General features: G+C 39.2%; 1 protein-coding gene across 1 annotated transcript in view; it reads left to right on the top strand.

Moving 5' to 3' along the window:
• Positions 1-18,714, top strand: part of DTWD2 (DTW domain containing 2) — a 76,293-nt gene that overhangs the window by 42,197 nt on the left and 15,382 nt on the right. Inside the window, exon 4 of the mRNA XM_009904331.2 lies at positions 3,600-3,789. Within this exon, the coding sequence (XP_009902633.1) occupies positions 3,600-3,789 (190 nt within the window). The remainder of the gene's footprint in view (positions 1-3,599; positions 3,790-18,714) is intronic.

Below are 18,714 nucleotides of genomic sequence, written 5' to 3'. Positions count from 1 at the left end.
TGCTTTGGCTCTGAGGAGAGTTTCAAGACTGGCTTATAGCCTTCAGTATTTCATGAGTTGTCCTTAAGACAAACATCAGCCTTAATGACATTGTCTCCTGTATTTTTAATAAGCCATACTATTTGTCTCAAATCCCTGTTGTACTTAAACAATGAAATAAATTACTGGTGTTAACAAAATCAATATTAACATTATTTGAATGTGTTTTTATAGTAGGATTATAGGTATTTGTTTTTAGAAGTAAAGCTCTGTGAAGATGAAATCTCAGTCCTTTCACTTACGTGCTTTAGTAAGCTTCAACATAAGAATGAAAGCTTATATGGAAAAAACAGTTGTACCATCGAGTGTGGGTCAGGTTTTCTAAAGAGCTCATCAGACAACAGCTCTTTTTCAGCATTACAGTGAAGTGGATACTTTTCCACAATTGTTTCCTGTAAGTTTCTTTTAAAAACATTTGGCTCTCATGGAGAAAACCCTACCTTGTTGCAGTGTTTCAGAAGCAGTGTGTGATTAAATGCAGTGTGTTATACCCTTTACCCAAAGCAAGCACATCAGAAGCATATTCTTGCTAAATGACTGTCAAAAATCATACTACTGATACAACCTTGACTTTTGAATGCCATATCAATATCTGTTCACTTAACAGATTCATTTTTACTTACCAGGTACAAATCCAGGTTTTGCTGAGATTTTTCATTTCTTTCACAGATCTGATTAAGTGCAGTTGAAGGATACACATGAAAATGGTTTGGGGGGACAAATTCTTAGTGGTGGTATTATGTGAGTGGAAAAAGTCCTATTGCATGATGTGTCAACAATAAACTAATAAGAAACAAAGCCTTATACTGTGGGAAATAGGAAACCTGCAGTGACATTGACAGGATGTACCTGTCTAGAAATGCAATCCAAAATTGTTTTGCACTTGTTTGTTACAGACTATGTCCCTCTCCAAGCAAATCAATAGCTGTTTACATTTATCTCATTCCTACTGTTCTGTTCTAAGGAAGGAAGAACAACTGCATTTTATGACTGCAAGACATTTTAATAAAGCTCCTAATGTGGACTGTGACTGTCAGTGTGAACCATAACCTAGAATGGCTGTGCAGTGTGTACTTCTGAGAACCTGTTTTTATGAAAAGGATGAGTACCTAAGAGCTCCATGTACTCAGTGTCACTCTAAAGTCTGTGGCTGGCAAACTCTTTGAAACTAGCAGCAATTCCTGCTAGTTTCTAAAGTGTTCTGAGTTCTTGTGACAGTGCATGCATAACCAGCCCTCAAATCCTAAGTCAAATTTGTGGCACAACTTTGTAAAAGCTGTTTGAATTACCCCCTTGCCTTAGCTTCTGCATATAAACTGTTGTAATCTGTAATTCTTGGATGATTGTATGTTGAAAGCCATGGTTTTCAACTGAATCATGTTTTGAAAACTAAGACTTCAGTTGTAGTTTATTGCATGAACTAGTGCTGCTTCAAAATCATTATGGTTTTAAGATTAGTTTTAAGAATTCATTGCTTTATATTTTTTTAATCATCTAAGAGACTTTAACAGTTTGAAAACTCTGCTATCCCAGGTTGCTCTTCACGTAGATGGGTTCTCAAGTCAAACATCTGAAAACAATGACTGATTTCTAAGTTTAAACCTTGAGTGCTAGGTGGCCAGTAGATAGAAATCCCCTTACTTTTGAGCCTGTGTAGCATGATTCTTGATTAAACTGCAGTGGTACCACTATACTGTAACATAAGTCAGGTTTACAAAAATAGGGGACAGAGCAACTTCCATCTACGTCTGTTCACCACAGCCTTATCTTACGGATTTCCTGTCTATATTTACACTTTTTTTCCTGTTGATTTTAGATGGGAAAATCGTGACTCTATTTTAGTAAATAATGTTGACTGTAATGAACCACATAGTGTTGAATCGGTCTGCATTGTTTGCTTTTGTTGATTGGGTGGTGTTGGATGATAGGTTGGACATGATGATCTCGAAGGTCTCTTCCAACCTGGTCTGGTCTGGTCTGGTCTATTCTATTCTATTCTATTCTATTCTATTCTTTTGGGGGCAGGGGTGTTCAGGTCCTGGAATACTAGTTCTGGGCCTGTTGATACACTGAATTCAGTTCCTCTTTCATTTCAGACATTTCCCATATGGTCCTTTATGAGTCTTAAGCTCAGGATCTTAATATTTCAGGCAGTGCAATGCTGCCTGAATCTAATGCTGATAAAATTGTGTTTTCACATATAATCTCAGAAAGGTATAATGGAGTCCACGGATTTCAAGTCAAGGTGGTATATGTCAGCTCAAAGCCCACTATTAACCATTTCTTTCTTCCCTAATTTATTTTTTTTCCTTGTCTTAAGGAAGGAGATTCTTGCATAAGTTTTGGAGGAGTGGTGAAGGTGCCCAGCTCTGGGGGCTTAAAAGCTGTGAGGCTGCAGTGGCATTAGGCATTTCTCCATGTGATCTTACATATCTATGTGCTGAGTGTGGCTGCGTCAGTGCTTTTCCACTGAGTTGTTCTTGATAGGTAGCATGGAAAGCCCACTTTGTGTGCTAGCTATTGTTAACCTCGTTCTGATACACATTATTTTCTCTAATAGGCTGTACTGGCTTCCCTTTCCACTTCAGAGCACAAATAATTCTGTGCTATTTCAGCTACATTTTGCTCTTCTTCTCATACCAGTTACTCTGTATAACTTATGAGGTACTATACAGAAATAACTGCTTATTCTTTTTGACATGCTCCATACAGTCAGGCCCTGCTTGGTATTTGTTCCTGCTTCCTGGTTGAAGCAGTTCTTAAGACTTACATGATGATACTGCTGAAATTGCTTCAGGACAAGTAATGCAGGCTTTGTAACAGGGCTAGCTTTTGATCATATTCTCCCTTAGTAGCCTAATTAACTAGTGATTAGTTTTTTGAGGCTTCCAGTACTGCTTAATGCATTTCATTAAGCTTTGTAAAATAACTTTCAGGCAGTGACTGCAAAAACGTCAGGAATTTCTGTATATATGAATACTTACTAGTCATTTGTCCTTTTATTCCTCTGGTACCACTGCACATGTGGAAGACAAGAGGAAGGAAGAAGAGAATGTACAAGTTTGGGGACTGTAACTGTAGTAGTGGTAACTTACAAAAAAGATAAACTGAAATGGTAGTATTTTCAGAAATGCCCTATAGATGTGGACTATGTATTGTGCTCCACATATACAATGTTCAGAATGGTACAATCACAGTATTTTTGTACCAGGTGCTGCAACAAATTTTGCTGTTTAAGTATGTTAAATTTTGGTGAACAATTCAGAACATCTTTGCTTCAGACAGACATTACAGACTTAATGATTAAAGCATTAGAAAATACTCCTGGTACCAAGCTTTCATTACCTACTCTTGTGGGTGAGTTTTTTCCTCCACCTTTTAGAAGCTGAGGGTTAAGCAAGGATTTTTAAGATGTTGGTAGCTGAGTGATGGACTTTCATGGAAATTTAAGTAAAATTTGGAGTTGAGTTGGGAGTTAGTAACTTGGAACATCTGGAAGAATGCATATGTCATGAAAACTGTTAATAACTATTGTCATTTTGTGTATCTCTTCTTTGAAGGTATCCTGAATTAGCAACTGTGTGCAGAAATCCCAGTACACTCATTTTGTATCCCGGAGCTGAAGCAATTAACTTGGAAGAAGTTGCTGTGATGTCTTGTAGTCCATCTTTTATCATCATCATCGATGGAACATGGAGTCAGGCTAAAGATATATTTTACAAAAATGCTCTCTTCCGGCTTCCCAAGCAGGTGAGTTATAAAAGGTAAAATATAAGTGTTAAGTGGATCTAACAGTTGCTGGCTTTCTGGCTATCCAAAAGGCAGTGGCTTTTCGAGGGTGAAAATCATTGATACAATTTTTCCTTTCTCAGCTGTAACCAGCTGCCAAGTTACTGAAAGCTTGAACAACTGAACAATTATATAAGACACCCTCAAGGACTGTGAGAAAGAGCAACGTAATTATTGGGGATTTTCACTTTGTCACCTGGAATGTTTTATTTTGCTTGTTTTGAGTTAATGCACCTAACTTCACAGTGAATGATTGTTTTGCAAAATGTAGAAGTGATCTGTGTAGAAAACTTCTGCTTGTTGCCTGACATATGTAGAACATATGCAATAAAAAGTAAGCATTTTTCTCCTTGCATAAGTGTTTTCCATTGCAGTAATTGGAAAGCTGAAAGTAGAATTTTTTAACCTCTTAACAAATGCATTACACTCTTTCCTTTTGACAAATATTCCTTAGAATTTTAGAGCAAATACTGGCCAAGTGCATTTTTAAGGTTTTGTTAGCTTTTTTTGTTTGTCTCCTTGGGGGTTTTGTTTTGTCACATAAACACAACAGGAGTCATTTCTTTATGTACTACAATGGTGCATCTGAGTTGAATGCTGCACTCAACAGATTTTCTAGACAAGGCTCTGATTTTGCACACTGCAGTTTTGTACCTGCATTGGGCATCATTTGTAACCAATTTATAAATCCAGAAGCTGGAAAATGTTACTGGTTGGATTTTTTTGTAAGTCTTTGAAAGGAAACTTTGTGGGTTTGTATTTTTGTTACGTGCTTGTCAATGGAGCATGGAAAAACTGGCCCACCACTGATCTTTTGTCTGTGTCTGGAATTATCTGTAATACCCTAAGGTTGAATTTGTTTGGAAGTCAAATTGCTCCTGCAATTTAGTGCTGCCATTGCTTTAGGTTTCATTTTGTACTGGCCCTCACAACTAGATTCTTCATTCTGCACCTGACTAGCTCCCCTGCAGTCATACTGATAGGGAGCTGGGGTGTAACAGAGCACGCAGCTCCAGGAAAGGTGAAAGGCCCCTGGCCCTTTTAAAAGAAGTGTGTTCATCCTTGAGCTTTCACATGCAATGAACACAGCTCTTATGTAAGTAGCTGTCTTAACTCCAGTCTTTGTTATAAATTATAACTACTTTGTAGCGCCTCATTTATCTCGTGGTTTGGGACTGCAGGCTTTTGAGGTGAATTCCCAAATGAGTATTCTGAAATACTTGCTTCCATCAGCTGTTTTGATTTGAGTGTCCAAAATCACATATAGGAGTAGTTTTGCTACGGATTAGAAGGGGGCAGAATTTTCTCCTGATTACATTGGTTCTTGTAGATGGCTTGATGTCTTGTCAGATACTTCTACCCATATGTTGTTTTAATAATATGTCTTAGAGAAAACTTTCTCAATGTGTATCAAAAATCCTGCCCACTGGGTAGTAGAAACAAGAGTTCTGTTCCTATTTATAAAGTAATTCCATAAGTCTAGGAGTATTTGTCCAGATGCAATCTGTTGACAGAGCTGCCGTTGTCTTTCAGGGATGTTACTGGAAGTACGTTGTAGTGAAATGTAAGAGTAGATTCTAGCTTGGTCCCTCAGAGGAAGATGATGATGAAGATGACACTTATGTCTAGGAACTTGACTTGCTTTTAAGTGATAAGCTGTTTCCATCCATGATCTCTTGATCTGGGCCCTACCATATTTTCTAGAAAAAGTAAAACATCACAGTTACTTTTAAACTGGCTCTTCTCTGGGGAAGATAGTATTCCTGAGTTAGAAAAAGCAGAAGAAAATGCTTACCTAATCACCTGTTCACTCAAATGGAAAACAATAGATCATCATTCCTGTCTGTTACTTTTAAAACTTGTGAAATAAGTTTTACCTTTATTAGCCAAAGCCACCAGTTAGTTAAATATTCCTGTTCTTTTGCAGTTATTTTTTCCCCTTGTCTGTCTGTCTTTCTGTCTGTCTTTCATCTTCAAAGATAAGATCCAAAGGTCATAGCTAAATTCCACATCAGTTCTTTACAAGATCCCTTTTCTATTAATATGTACTGTGATTAGTTTCTCTTTCTTGAAAATTAACTTGGTGAGTAGCTTAGGTGTTCTAGCTGGCCTTCCATTTTGCTTCCCCTTTTTTTTTTTCAATACTTGGTGACAGAGCACCCTCTCAGTTGGAACATGTAAGACAAGTAATCTCTGCAAAACCAGGAACAGAGAGGAGGATGTTGCACATTTTTCTAAAGGCTTTTTTTCCTCAGTCATTTTGGAACTGGCAAATTATTTACTTGTGTTGTGTGTAATTCAACTTCGTTTCAAGTTCATGCCCCACTTCCTCTGTAAGGCTGAAACCTGATCATTGATTTAGCTTTTTTTCTGCTGACAACATATCTTCAGCAGTGGAATTTTGGTTATTGCAGTATATTCCAGGTGATTACTGCTGTATAGCACTTATCTACTATCTCTGCCTGACTGTAGTTAAGAGTTTTTGGCAGGTCAGATCAAGAAGCCTTACAATAGAGGACTGTGTAGACAATCCATTTTGTTAAGTCTGATGTAGCTATGAAAAAACACAACCTGCTGACTACTAGTCATCCAAATTCTGCCTCAGCTATTTCTGATTTCAGTAAGTGTCCGAGAGAACAGAAGAGAAGCTACTGCTCTGCCTGTACAGTATCAGTATGGAAGAATTCAATGTTAAACATCAATTCCTTAAAATTATTTTATTTTCAAATTCCAAATAGTTGCAACTTTTTGCTGTTTGTCACAAGCACATAATGTTGTTTTAGGTCTTTTGGGTGATTTGGTCATATGGCAAGAATGATAGAATCCATAGGGGAAATTTTAGGGCTCAGAGCAGAGATCAACAGAGAGTCTGAAAACTACCAGATCTCTAATACTGAGGCTTTGGCTTATACTTGAGAATTTATTGTGTTACTTTCAGGCATATTTGTTTTATAATCAACTAGTTTCAATTGTCCACTTAAACTCATGGTACAGTTTTTTTCTTCCATGTGGTACTCCCAGCAGAAGTCTGATGGACCAGAATCATAGAATGGCCTAGGTTGGAAGGGACCTTGAAAGATCATCTGGCCCACACTTCTGTGGGAAAGGAAGCCTTGGTGAGGTTATCTCGGACCTTGTCCTGTGGCATCTTGAAGACCTCCAGTAATGGGGACTCCACCATGTGCTTCAGGAGGTTGTTCCAGTGATTGATTGTTCTCACTGTAAATAAAAAAAAAGCTTATCTTGAGATGAAACCCCTTTCAGTGCAGGTTGTACCTGTTTCCCCTTGTTCTCTCATGTGGCTCCTTGTGAAGCGAGAGTCTCTGTCCTCTTTGTACCTGCCTCTTAAGTACTGGAATGCTGTGATGAGGTCCCTCCTGGAGCTTTTCTTTTTCAGGGAGAAAAGAGAAGTATTGCACTGCTAGATGAGATAATTGTCAAACACTGAAGATGATGCACCCTTCAAGTCTGAAGAGACTCCAGTGTTTAATTCCACTTTCAAGTGTTGACACTTGGAGTCTTAAAAGTATATCTGCATTACCCCTGAGAGGGTTGTTTTTCTGATTGTCCTTGAAATAGTTTTGAAGCAACTGGTTTAAACTAGCATGTCTGACACAAATCTTAGTAGCAATTTTACCACAGCAGTGTGTGGTGACACAGCATGTGCTCTGTGAGTGTGATTACAGTGCTGGTAAACAGTGTCTGAATCCAGTGCTCATAATCACTGAGTGGAACCCAGCTCATTAAAAGCTACTAGGGTCTGAGCACTTACTGAAACCCAAAGGGATGTGGACTAAATACACCTGTGTTTTGGCATTTTACTTGCCTGAATTCTATTTGGCCTTGTAGTGGAGTGTAAAATGTAATTAGTGTCCTTGAAGCTGTTAAAACAGAAACATTATGGACCATTTAACACAGAATGATTCTTTTAAAACTCTGAAATCCTGCTTAATACAAAATGGAATTGGAAAAGACGTGGAAGTGGTAGGACAAGTAACAATAATAAAATGAAAGTAAAGTAAGATGCTGTGCCAAGAAACTTGGAAAAGTGGGCAAGTATTGGCTGAGTATTGGCAAGTAGTATTGGCTGAGCTGCACAAAACATTTTATGCTATTTAGATAGTAACAGTAAATAATGATAGAGACACACCAGTATGAAAAGCTGAACCATGAAACATTTGCTGAATATTCTCATTATTCCCTCTGTGGTTGATGCCTGTACTTGTCCCAACACACCTGCCTGGATACATACTTTTTCTAAAATGATGATAGAACACAGGATATTTTCTTTGTTAAAGGCTATGAACTGCTTTTTAAGGGTGGAATGATATTAATGATACTAAAATGACAGGCAGAGGGAGGCTGTTAATATTTTACATGCTTAGACTTGGTATTCTGAAAAAGTCCAGTTAGAATTAATGTTTTTAATCTTTCTTCTTTGATTCTGTGAGTGGGATGTGTTTTTTTCCAAAATATGTACCATTTTGTAGGAACTACTGGTATTTCATCAGCATTTTTAAAATCCATTTAAAGACAGTTTATTACTTTACCTTAGATTTACTTTACTCTTACTGTAGATTTCACTAAGATGTTAAAATGTATTTTGTACAGTAGGCGATGAAAAAACATTTGCTATTTGCAAGCAAATCTGCTCTTGTGGTGGGAGATTATTACATGAGAAGGAGTAGATACAAGTCATGTCTACATGTGATTTTGTAAAATCTTATTTGCCTATCACAATTTCCTCCATTTTAAAGCAGTTCCTTTTGTACTAAATTTTGTAGATATAGGTACAGAGGTAGCTGTGATGATGCTAATCTGGAGTGCCTCAAGCATGAACATGAATAAAACCATGGAACTACTTGACAACGTTAAAAAAGTCAAGGATTGGTCTTCCAGATGCTACCTGTCAGCAGGGTGCTGTTTGCCTGCACTCTCTTGCAGTGTGCACCTCTAGAGAGGGTTTAAGCCTTTGCTGAAGTGAACTATGGGATATGGTTTATCACTGGGGTGAGTCACAGACTTTCTTCCTGAAACAGTTCCAAGGCAATGAGTTGTGAAGCAGTGATGCAAATGATCGTACTCTAAGCTTTTGCGGAAAAATATGAACAGGCAGCAGGAATATCAAAACCCTTCCTACAGTCTTGCTTCTTTGTGTGTACTTGAATCTGGATTGCACAGATCGTAGCCTTTAACAATTGCAGTTGCAGCCTGTCAGAATTAACACTCTGTACTTTTTATCTGATCTTTTTTTTAAAGGAAAAAAACCAACATTCTGCTCTCCCTGCTCTTCTTTTCTTACAATTGTGGTGCAACCATTGTTTAAATGGTTTTGAACTCTTAGTGAAAATTAAAACCACAGTGACTCTTGAAGTATTAAGTTAGTAAGTGTATAAAATTTTTTTTAACTCTGATGGATAGTTTGTTTGTTACTAAGTATACCAGAGCTAAAATCACTATTTGATCTAATGGTTAGTTTGTATGTTAGTACTTGGTTTTATTCAAATCAGATGGAGCTGTTGCAGTGATAGTGTTGGAGTGCTCAGGTGCAGAAATAGCTTTCTGCAGGGGAAAAAAAAAAAAGGTGTTTTACCATGTTGAAGTGTGACCTAAGTGGCTTAGTCACTTAGATAAAGTTTAAGGCTGTATTCAGTAGTTCAAGTGTTATTTCAGCTTTCCTTGTGCCATCCTTGTAGCACAATGGTGTTACAACTTGTGGTATAACTGCAAGCAGTGTCTGTGAGACAGGTTAGGCTTAATGAAGACATCAGCTGAGCATGAAGCTATGCAAAGTCTATATTGAAGTGCTGTTTACACAGGTGGGAATTAAGCTGAGTTTGCTATTTCTGTACTGAAATGAACTAGAGGTACTTGTGCAATGCACTGTAACTTGTACATAGTTAAAATTAGCAGTCAAGTGGTAGAGGATTATAATAAAACTCTCTGTAAACAAACACCAGCACTCTTAGGGATTAAGTTTTGTTCACCCTGTGGCTGTGTTCTATTAAATCTTTCCTGCTGACACAGGCAGCATGGTGTCTAGTGGGGGTTTTCTGGCGTTTTCCAATTTCTACATTTTTTTTCTTGTGTCCTGCACCATATTTATATACTGTATACATCATATTAAATGCTTTGTACATTGTTCTCTTTCTGAAGAAGGAGGTTTTGTTTCATGTTTTGAAACTCTGGCTTGATAATGCAGTTCTGGAAGATCAAGATGAGTTTAATGTTATGTTTCAAATTGAAGAAGGCAGGGTTTTTTTGTCCTCCAAAGAGGACAAAACAATTAACTATATTTAAAGAAAGGGGAACTTAAAGGGAAAAGAGGACCCTATTCCTTCAGACAGTATCTTTAAATAAAAAAGAAACTGTTGCAACTAAAATTCTTCAAAAAATGGTGGTTTTAGCTTTTAATCAATGTTTTCTAGGTGGAAAAGGACTATTTTAGTAATGACCAGATTAGCAATTCAGAATGGCAAGATATGCTACAAAGACAATCCATTGGAGACATTAGAAGATCACATTCAATTGTATTTCTTCACAGCTTCCTTGGTTTTTTTTGGGTAACACAAATTTCTATATTGAATGATTTTAAAGATACTGCTGGATATTTAAATAAACTTCATTATTGGTTTAAATCACTATAAAAATCTAAATAAATTCCTTAATCACAGCTCAGTCACCAAAACATTTTTCTTTGAAAAGAATATTTGAAGACATTTTAGTTGAACTCTTCCAGAGAGTCACAGAAGAAATATATTTGTAAGTCTAACATATTTGTTAGAATGGTTTAAATTCATGTCTTGATCCAGAATCAGTTTTATTGTCTGGAATTTTGACAAATAACAAGGTAGGAGCTGGGATAAGCTTTATGGCAGGAACTTGAGATGTGTGTCTTAAGGTGACTTGTATAGTTTTTGATATGATTACACTGATGAGGTCTCGGATTCCATAAGCTGGCACCCTCCAGAGAAGCATGTTATATCCCAGGGTGTTCTGCATGGCCACAACTAAGGAAGAGGCCACAATTATGAGAGTATGCACTGTAGGCTTTCTTGCAGCAGCTGTTTGGTTTGCAAAGGTGATACAGAAGGAGCATTCCCTTAACTTGGAGCAGTGGATGCAATTAGTTCTGAGGGTAAAATGAGCTGGCGTACATAGCAGGCAGGCTTGGCGCAGTTGGCCTGGTGATACATTGTATAAAGCAATCCCAGAGCACAGTGGGTGAAACTGCTTCTGTTCAGGAGGAAATAAAGGTAGCATAGTGGGAACAGATGGTTAGAAAAAAAACACCAAAACAACATTTGACCTGCTACTCCTCCAGCACCAAAAGAAGGTTGAAAAAAGTTAACCTAGTGATGAGCACACATAAAAATGTAGGCAGGCTATCCTGAATACTTACTGTCTTCTCAGAAGGAGGTAATATGTGAGTCAGTTTTATTTATTTATGAGTGATTCGGGGCCACTGTTGTAAATCCAAGCATCTGCTATGCAAAACCTGGATGGATTATTTCTACCTGGATGGATTTCTAACACTTGAAATCTTGTTTTCCTTTTTGAAACAGACAGTGAAAATCTCCTTGGGGTCATTATGCTTGTCCTGTATAGTTGTAGAAAGAAAAGAATTATCCGTCCCTTAAAAATGCTGAAGAATGCTACACACTTGATTTTGGGGATGGGGGTGGAGGGTGGAGGAGGAATTAATACACTGCTGTTAAGTATTTTAAAAAAAATATAAATTAAACTGAATTATGTGTGAAAAGTGTGAATGTTTCCCTGTAATTTTAAGCTGACATTGGTCTAGACAAAAGGCAAGAGAAATATGATTGCAGACAACCAGGAAAGTGGCATAAAGTGTTGTTCACTTTTAATTAAGGTGCTTTTTCTTCCTGCATTGTTATGCTTAACATTTGTATGTAATACACTGTAATTCCTTGACATTTTGTAGTCACAAAATACTTTCTAACCATCTCAGTCAGGAAAGCACAGTATGTTTTCAGGAGGTCAGAGTATTTCAGTTGTGATGCTACTGTTTGCATGGGTTGTGTAACTTCGTGCTTCTAGCTGAATCCTGTGGAAATCTGACTGGTATACCTGCTTGTGCATGAGTGAGCACAGTTGGAGGCTGGAGTAGCTTCGTGTTCACTTTGACTCTGTCATTCTTTGTTGATGATCTCTGCTACTTAATAATGTCAGCAGCGTAATGGCAACAAATCATCCTGTCTATTCATACATTCCTCACAGCATTACTGTTATTCAAATATTCAACACTTCATTTTCTCTTCCCCTCATGCCATCACAATTTCTTGACCCTACTGTTTTGTTTTCCTTATACTTCCTTTGTTCTGTGAAAACTGGTATCCTCAGGTAAAATCTGGTCTCTCACAGCAAATATTTAACCCTTGAGGTTTACCATTCGGTTCAGCTTGCACTGTTTGCTTAAATCTGCTTGAATAATGGTGTGAGCATATGCTTATACTGGTGCAAGTACCAGTCCTCCTGTAAATTGATACTTTGATGCCTGACTGCTTTTGATCTGACTTACTGGTCCTGTCTTTCCCTCCTCACCCTTCCATCCCTGAGATGGGATTTATTTTCCTTACCAGCTTCCTAGATTTCCAGAATGTGACATTTAAAAGATCTGTATGCAGTCTTGTTTGAATTTTTGAAATATGAGGAGCAGCTTTGAGGTCAGGGAATCATTGGCAAATTTGACTGATTGTAGCTAGTGTTTTAACAGTAAAAAATTATTTGTGTATTTTCTTTCATGCAGGAGAATTGAGTACTTGGCACCAACTTGAGAATATATGGCAGAAGCGCCTTGAAATTACAAGAAAGTACATGCACAGACTCTGTTATTGACTAATTGTAGTGAATATTTGTAGATTTTGGTGTCCAGAGTTTTTGTTCAGTCTTGAGACCCATCTATTTGCAGTAAACCTTGGAGAAGAATAACTTCTAATAGTCACAGCAAAGAAGGCTCTGTATGAATATTTTATTCTCCTCTTGCTGCATTCTGTGCTTGGTATCTTCAGTGAGGGGAGTGATGGTGCAGGAGGCTGGGGGCAGTGCATGGTGGTTCCTCCACAGATGGCAGTCCCTTAAGCATCCCACCACTCAGCTTCTGCTTGTATGATTGCTGCTTTGGCAGGGGAATAGTCATATCAGTCTGTGCTAGCAACTGACCATCAGGATCCCCTCTTTTCTTGTCCCTGATGTTGGGGTGTCTATATAGGAGTCACTTCCTTCTCTGGCAGCACCCTCCCTCCACAGCCTGGGCAGCGCTTCTCACACCTCAGCACTGCTGGCTGGGTCCCTTCCAAACTGAGCACTCAATAGTGTCCTGCTACTCAAGCAGAGACTGTTGGTTGGACTCCCCAGCTCTGCTAAGTGGTCCTGAACTTCCCACAGTGATGGTCTAGGCTCCAGGCCACCACCAGGGCATAGTCTTGAAGCTGTGGAGCTGTTGGCAAATGGCTGTGTCTGGCACAGGACACCTCCTCCCACTGAGCTCTGCCCTGCTGCCCTTTGCTACCAAAACCCTGGCAATGAATGCCCAAGGCTCACATTCTAGGTCTTAATGTCTGTGCAGGGACCTCACTTTGTAAGGACCCACACACAAGCTCAGGAAGGCTCAGGGAGCAGCACAAGTGTATGCCCCTTTCCTGTGGGAGGCATGGGAAGGTGCCTTCCCAACTTCATTGGACTGCTCCAGGCAACCAGGAGGGAATGACTGAGAAGACTCATGTAATGGGTGGCAAGCTATGGGGCATAAAGTTTTCTGTTTGAGACAGGCTGTTCCAAATGGCTGATGCTGACTGCACAAAACAGTCAGCAGGTTACTCTCAAATGATGCCAGGTTTTCAGTTCCATCCACATATTCTTACTTCTGTTCCAGGAATGGTGAGCTTAGGGAAGCCCCTGTTGCCACAAATGCATTTTGATGAAGCATTTTCAACTCATTTGAACAAAATGAATTTTCTGTTAAATTCAGTTTCCCCCATTTTTCCAATTGAATTAAGTGTTCTTTGTCATGCAACCTTGAAATGCACTTCACTGTCTTCAGTTAAAAGTAAAGGTTCACAAAAAATGTTTGTGTTGACAGGAAGCTATGGTCTCTGACCTCATAAACTGGTTAATTTGATGGGTTACTACCAGTTCATAGTTGCTGTGCTGTCTTCTAAAAAGGCCCTAGAAATGTGCAGTGTCAAGATTCTAGGCTATCTTGACCTCCAGTCAAGGAAAAATAATTTTTGTATTGCATTGGGCAGGGTGAACTTTCCCTCCTTCTCAGCTTCAAAATCTGTGTGGCTTAAATCTCTGTGTTGTAGTTGGGAAGACAGCGTGCTGAAATATTTATGAAACACTTGTGCCTGTCTGTTTCTTTCCCATTGTTTACTGAGCGTCTTGTGCTAGGTCTGGGCAGTTGTCAACACAAACTGCTGCCTGGGTTTCCTGAGTTTTGATCTTTCACCAAAGTCAGTCACATCAACATCTGCTTTAGGAATTCTTTGCCAGGTCACATCAATACTTCCTACTGTGCAAAGTGGCTGCCACTTAATGGATTGACTTCATGGTTTTTGTGCTGCTTCTGCATGGGTTCACAGATGGTTAGGGGTGACTGAGAGTAAGTCTTACTAAGCAGCTTGCTTGCAGTGCTGTCATCCTAGGGTGTCCTCAGAAGAGCATTCCCATCCTTCTCCTGCAGGAGTCAGTGAAGGAATGCTCAGACTATTGGCAATCCCTCACAGCACTGTATCAGGAGTAACAAGTGAAGACACTGCACCTGGAGTGTAGAAAGCAAGGGATCTTTGTTCAAACAAGCTGGCTGAAAACACCCTCACCACTCTTCTTGTTTGAAAGAAAAGAAAATCCAAGTTAAAAAACCTGCTTTTCAATGGCAGTGATGCCACTGGAGTTACTGGGCAGGGGAAGCCTAGATGGGAGTTGCTAAACACGATCTGGTTAAGGCCAAGTGTATGGCAGATAGGATAAAATGCACAAGTGTCAACAGGTGTAAGATGTGGAATTGTAATTGGCAGTAGGGTCTTCTGCTGGTAGTCAACTTGCAGCAGTGCTGGAATTAGCAGTACAAAATAGGTGGCTGTCCTGGTTTGAGGCCAGGGGCAAAAGAATGACACACAAGTGGATTGCTAAAGTGATGGAAAGTTTAAATGGAAGAGCAGCACGTGTTTTACAGAAGCTACAAACATAGTGACGAAAGAATCCCAAAGCATAGAGAGTCCCTTACAGCACACTCAAAAGCCTCTCAACACTCCCATCTCCCTACCTGATGGTATACCCAAAACCCTCAGGGCTCTTTTCACCCCCCTGCCCCACCAGGCTAGTCTCAGCTGGCCAGGTCTGAGACTGCCCCTCCCCCTTCTCCTCCTGACATTAGACCTAGCCAGGCCTAAGAGGCCTCAAGATATTCTCCCACTGTTACCTGATAGGGAGCATCTCTCACGAGAGCAGAGAGGGAAGGAAGAGGAAGAGAGAGACTTTTCAGATAGATTTATAGGGTGCAGGATATTATGGGTATGATATACACAGCTTCCTCTGTCCACCTACTGGGTTGGACTTTCTGGGTTGCACAGGAGGTGTAGCTTATGTGGCAGTAACAGGAGGCACCCAGCCAGAGCTGCCACAGTGGCATGCATAGTTGAGAGAAGCTGAAATTAATTGTATTCTTTTTCCAGTAATGATGGGTACATTCATGAATGAGTTGATAGACAAACTGTAATTGTTAAAGGTGTTTGAACAGACCCATTAATGTGGTTTTTGGCAGAAAGTGGTGTTTGTGATCCAGTAGTCTGCTATCTAAAACTTTATTTAGGGATTTGCTGTTTTCAAGCCTAGAGGGTTAAAAAGGGAGGAGCAGTCTGTTACTGAAAAGAAGTCCAAAAATCAGAAGAATTTCTTTGCTGGGTGACGCAGTTATTCTGAAACAAAATCTGCTTTTTAGGTAAATTCCTTATAGAGGAGTTTAAAAATTTCTTTCTAGTAGAATTAGTGCTCATTGATAGGAGTGTAAACCAGTTTACAACAGGCAACTGTCAGAAGACCCTGACAGAATATTGTACTTAATGTAAAAGTAATTTAAAAGCCTATAGAAAACACGCTAAATGGTAAGAATCACTATTGTCATCTGACTTTATCTGTTTACTCCTTTTCTGATGTTTTCTCTCAGATAAGTTTAATAAAATCTCCTATTCAGTGAGCCAAGGAGACACTGAGAAAGATATGCTTTTTCATCCTCCACAGTGGTGGCACTTAGGCAAGTGCATGTATAAGGGATGAATAATAGCTAGTGCCAGGCAGTAATTAGAGAATCACAGAGCAGGAATTGGAAGGTCCCTCTTGAGATCATCTGATCCAAACCCCCTGCTGAAGCAAGTCCACTGAGAGGAGGTTGTACAACAGTGCATCCAGATGGAATATCTCCAGAGAGAGATACTCCACGCTGTCTCTGGGCAGCCCATTCCAGTGCTAGTCACCCTCAAAATAAAGAGGTTTTCCCTCATGTTCAGATGGAACTTCCTGTATTACAGTTTATGCTCATTGCTGCTTATCCTGTCACTAGGTACTACTGAAAAGAGACAGGCCCCGTCCTCTTGACACTCACCCTTTAGATCTCTGGAAAGATTTATAAGATCCCCCCCATAGCCTTCTCTGGGCTAACAGCTCCCAGTTTCGAAGCCTTTCCTTGTCAGAGAGATGTTCCAGTCCTCTCATCATCTTTGTAGCCCTCTGCTGAACTTTTTCCAGTAATTCCTTGCATCTCTTGAACCATGGAGCCCAGAACTGTACACAATACTCCAGATGTAGCTCACTAGGCCAGAGGAGAGGGAGAGGAGATCGGACCTTGACCTGCTGGCCAGACATCAGGATGCCATTTGCCATCTTGGCCATGAATGCATGCTGCTGGCTAATGGTGGACTTGTCCACCAGCACACCCAGGTCTGTCCCCACAGAGCTGCCTTCCAGCAGGTCAACCCCCCAGTCTGTAATGATGCATGGGATTATTTGTCCCTAGATGCAGAACTGCACCTTACCCTTGTGGAACTTCATTAGGATCCCCTCTGCTCAGCTGTCATGTGTTGCTGAGTGGCAGCACAGCCTTCTGCTGTGTCAGCTACTCTTCCCAATGGAGTGTTATAAAAGTCATTTATTGCAGTCCTCATTTTTGTTCTGTCTTTTTTGTTTCTGTTTCCTTGTCTCTCTTTTCACTTGTCACAATGAATGGGCAATGCACAGTTGAATTCTGCAGAGGAAAGATGTTTGGTGATGACTGAGGGATGAAGGTAAGAAGGCAAACTGGAACCCAAGGCAGCAAAGGCCAGCCAACAACAGTTGCAGTGGGGAGAACTGCAGTAATGTAGGTCCCAGAAAGTGGTATGCATTTAACCATACATGCTCATGTTAATGGTTCTTTAAGTGGTTTTATCTGTATGTGTGATTTTTACTAAAAATCTCACAGGAGAGCCCTGTAGACTTGTAGAAGTCTTTGTGAGCTTTAGTAGTGGACTTCTGTTTGTGAGTTATGTTGGTGTTTTAAATTTTTGATGCAGCAAGAAAACTTGTTTTCATGAAGGAAGTGACTCCTGTCTTCTGTTGTATGGTAATGTGAAAGATAGTAATTGTAATGTATTACATAGTCTGAAATATTTGATGCATGCAGATTTTAGCAGCTGTCTTGCTACAGCTGAAACATTCAGAAAAGTATTTTGGACCCTAACAAACAAAGTGTTTTGTGCTGGGACTGTCAAAGATTGCTGATTCAGATCATGGTGAGAGAACAGGGAATTACTCAGGTTAATTTTAATAACATTGGCTCACTTTGACATTTTTATGTGGTCATAAGCATGTATTTACTAGCTCTCAATGAACTGACATTTTCTTTGTTACTCAAAGCTCTCACCTAATGGTCCAGATGTCAGAAGTATATCCCGTTTTCACTCTGGCTTTTTATTTATTTCCTTGCCATTTCTTCATAATTATTGGCAAAGTCTTTGCTGAATATCTGAATATCCTCTGCTAGAACAATTCAGGAGCAATTTCAGGTCCCCATGGGATGTGAGCCTCTTTTAAAAAGGAAAATAGAAGCAAATTTCATTTTGATTGAGCTTGCTTTCAAATGACTAGATTAATTGAAGGCTTTTTCCTTCTTTAGTCTTCCTTAACATGTTCTCTCCTGCCCTTGTATAAGTTTTTCACAGAAAGTTTTTCCACTACTTTTTCCCTGCCACTGTTCACATAGAGTAAGAAAAAAGGAACCAGAGAGCAAAAGTAGTTAGCAGATTCCAAAGAACAATGTCATTTTGTTGATGCTACTTTTTGACACGGATCTATTTAATTTTCCTTTTTAATTTTCTGATATTTGCAGGTAATTACAGTTAAATGCCTGTGACAATACATGTAATTAAATTTTCTGCCTTCATTTCATGACCCTATTCTCTAGATCATACTCTGCTCACTGACTGAATTGACTTGCAGCACTTTTCTGTTGTATTAATTATTGAAAGAATAGTGCTGCATAAAATATTGATCTGTTGCATGCATTTTTTAAAAGTAAGAAGAGCAGGAAATGTATTACCAGAAATAATGTCTGGATCTTTCTTTCTGTAAATACAAATTACTTCAATGTGTGGAAAATAACTAAAAATACATAGTCATTATATGAAGTGCCAGGTGTGCCCTGGATGACTTGCAGTTGTGTGTAATTGTTTTTACATATAATTTTACATAATGGCAGTATTAACTTACTTCACTGATTAATTACAGGTAAAATCCTGCACTGTCAGAACCTGAGATCGTAGTAGATGGTATTTAAATTACTTGTGTAAAACATACAGTTCCAACATTACTAGGTCAGTCCTGTCTTCA

This window comes from Dryobates pubescens, chromosome Z, assembly GCF_014839835.1.
Source record: "Dryobates pubescens isolate bDryPub1 chromosome Z, bDryPub1.pri, whole genome shotgun sequence".
In the NCBI taxonomy this organism is placed as follows: Eukaryota; Metazoa; Chordata; class Aves; order Piciformes; family Picidae; genus Dryobates; species Dryobates pubescens.
This window is presented reverse-complemented; position numbering and strand designations above follow the sequence as displayed.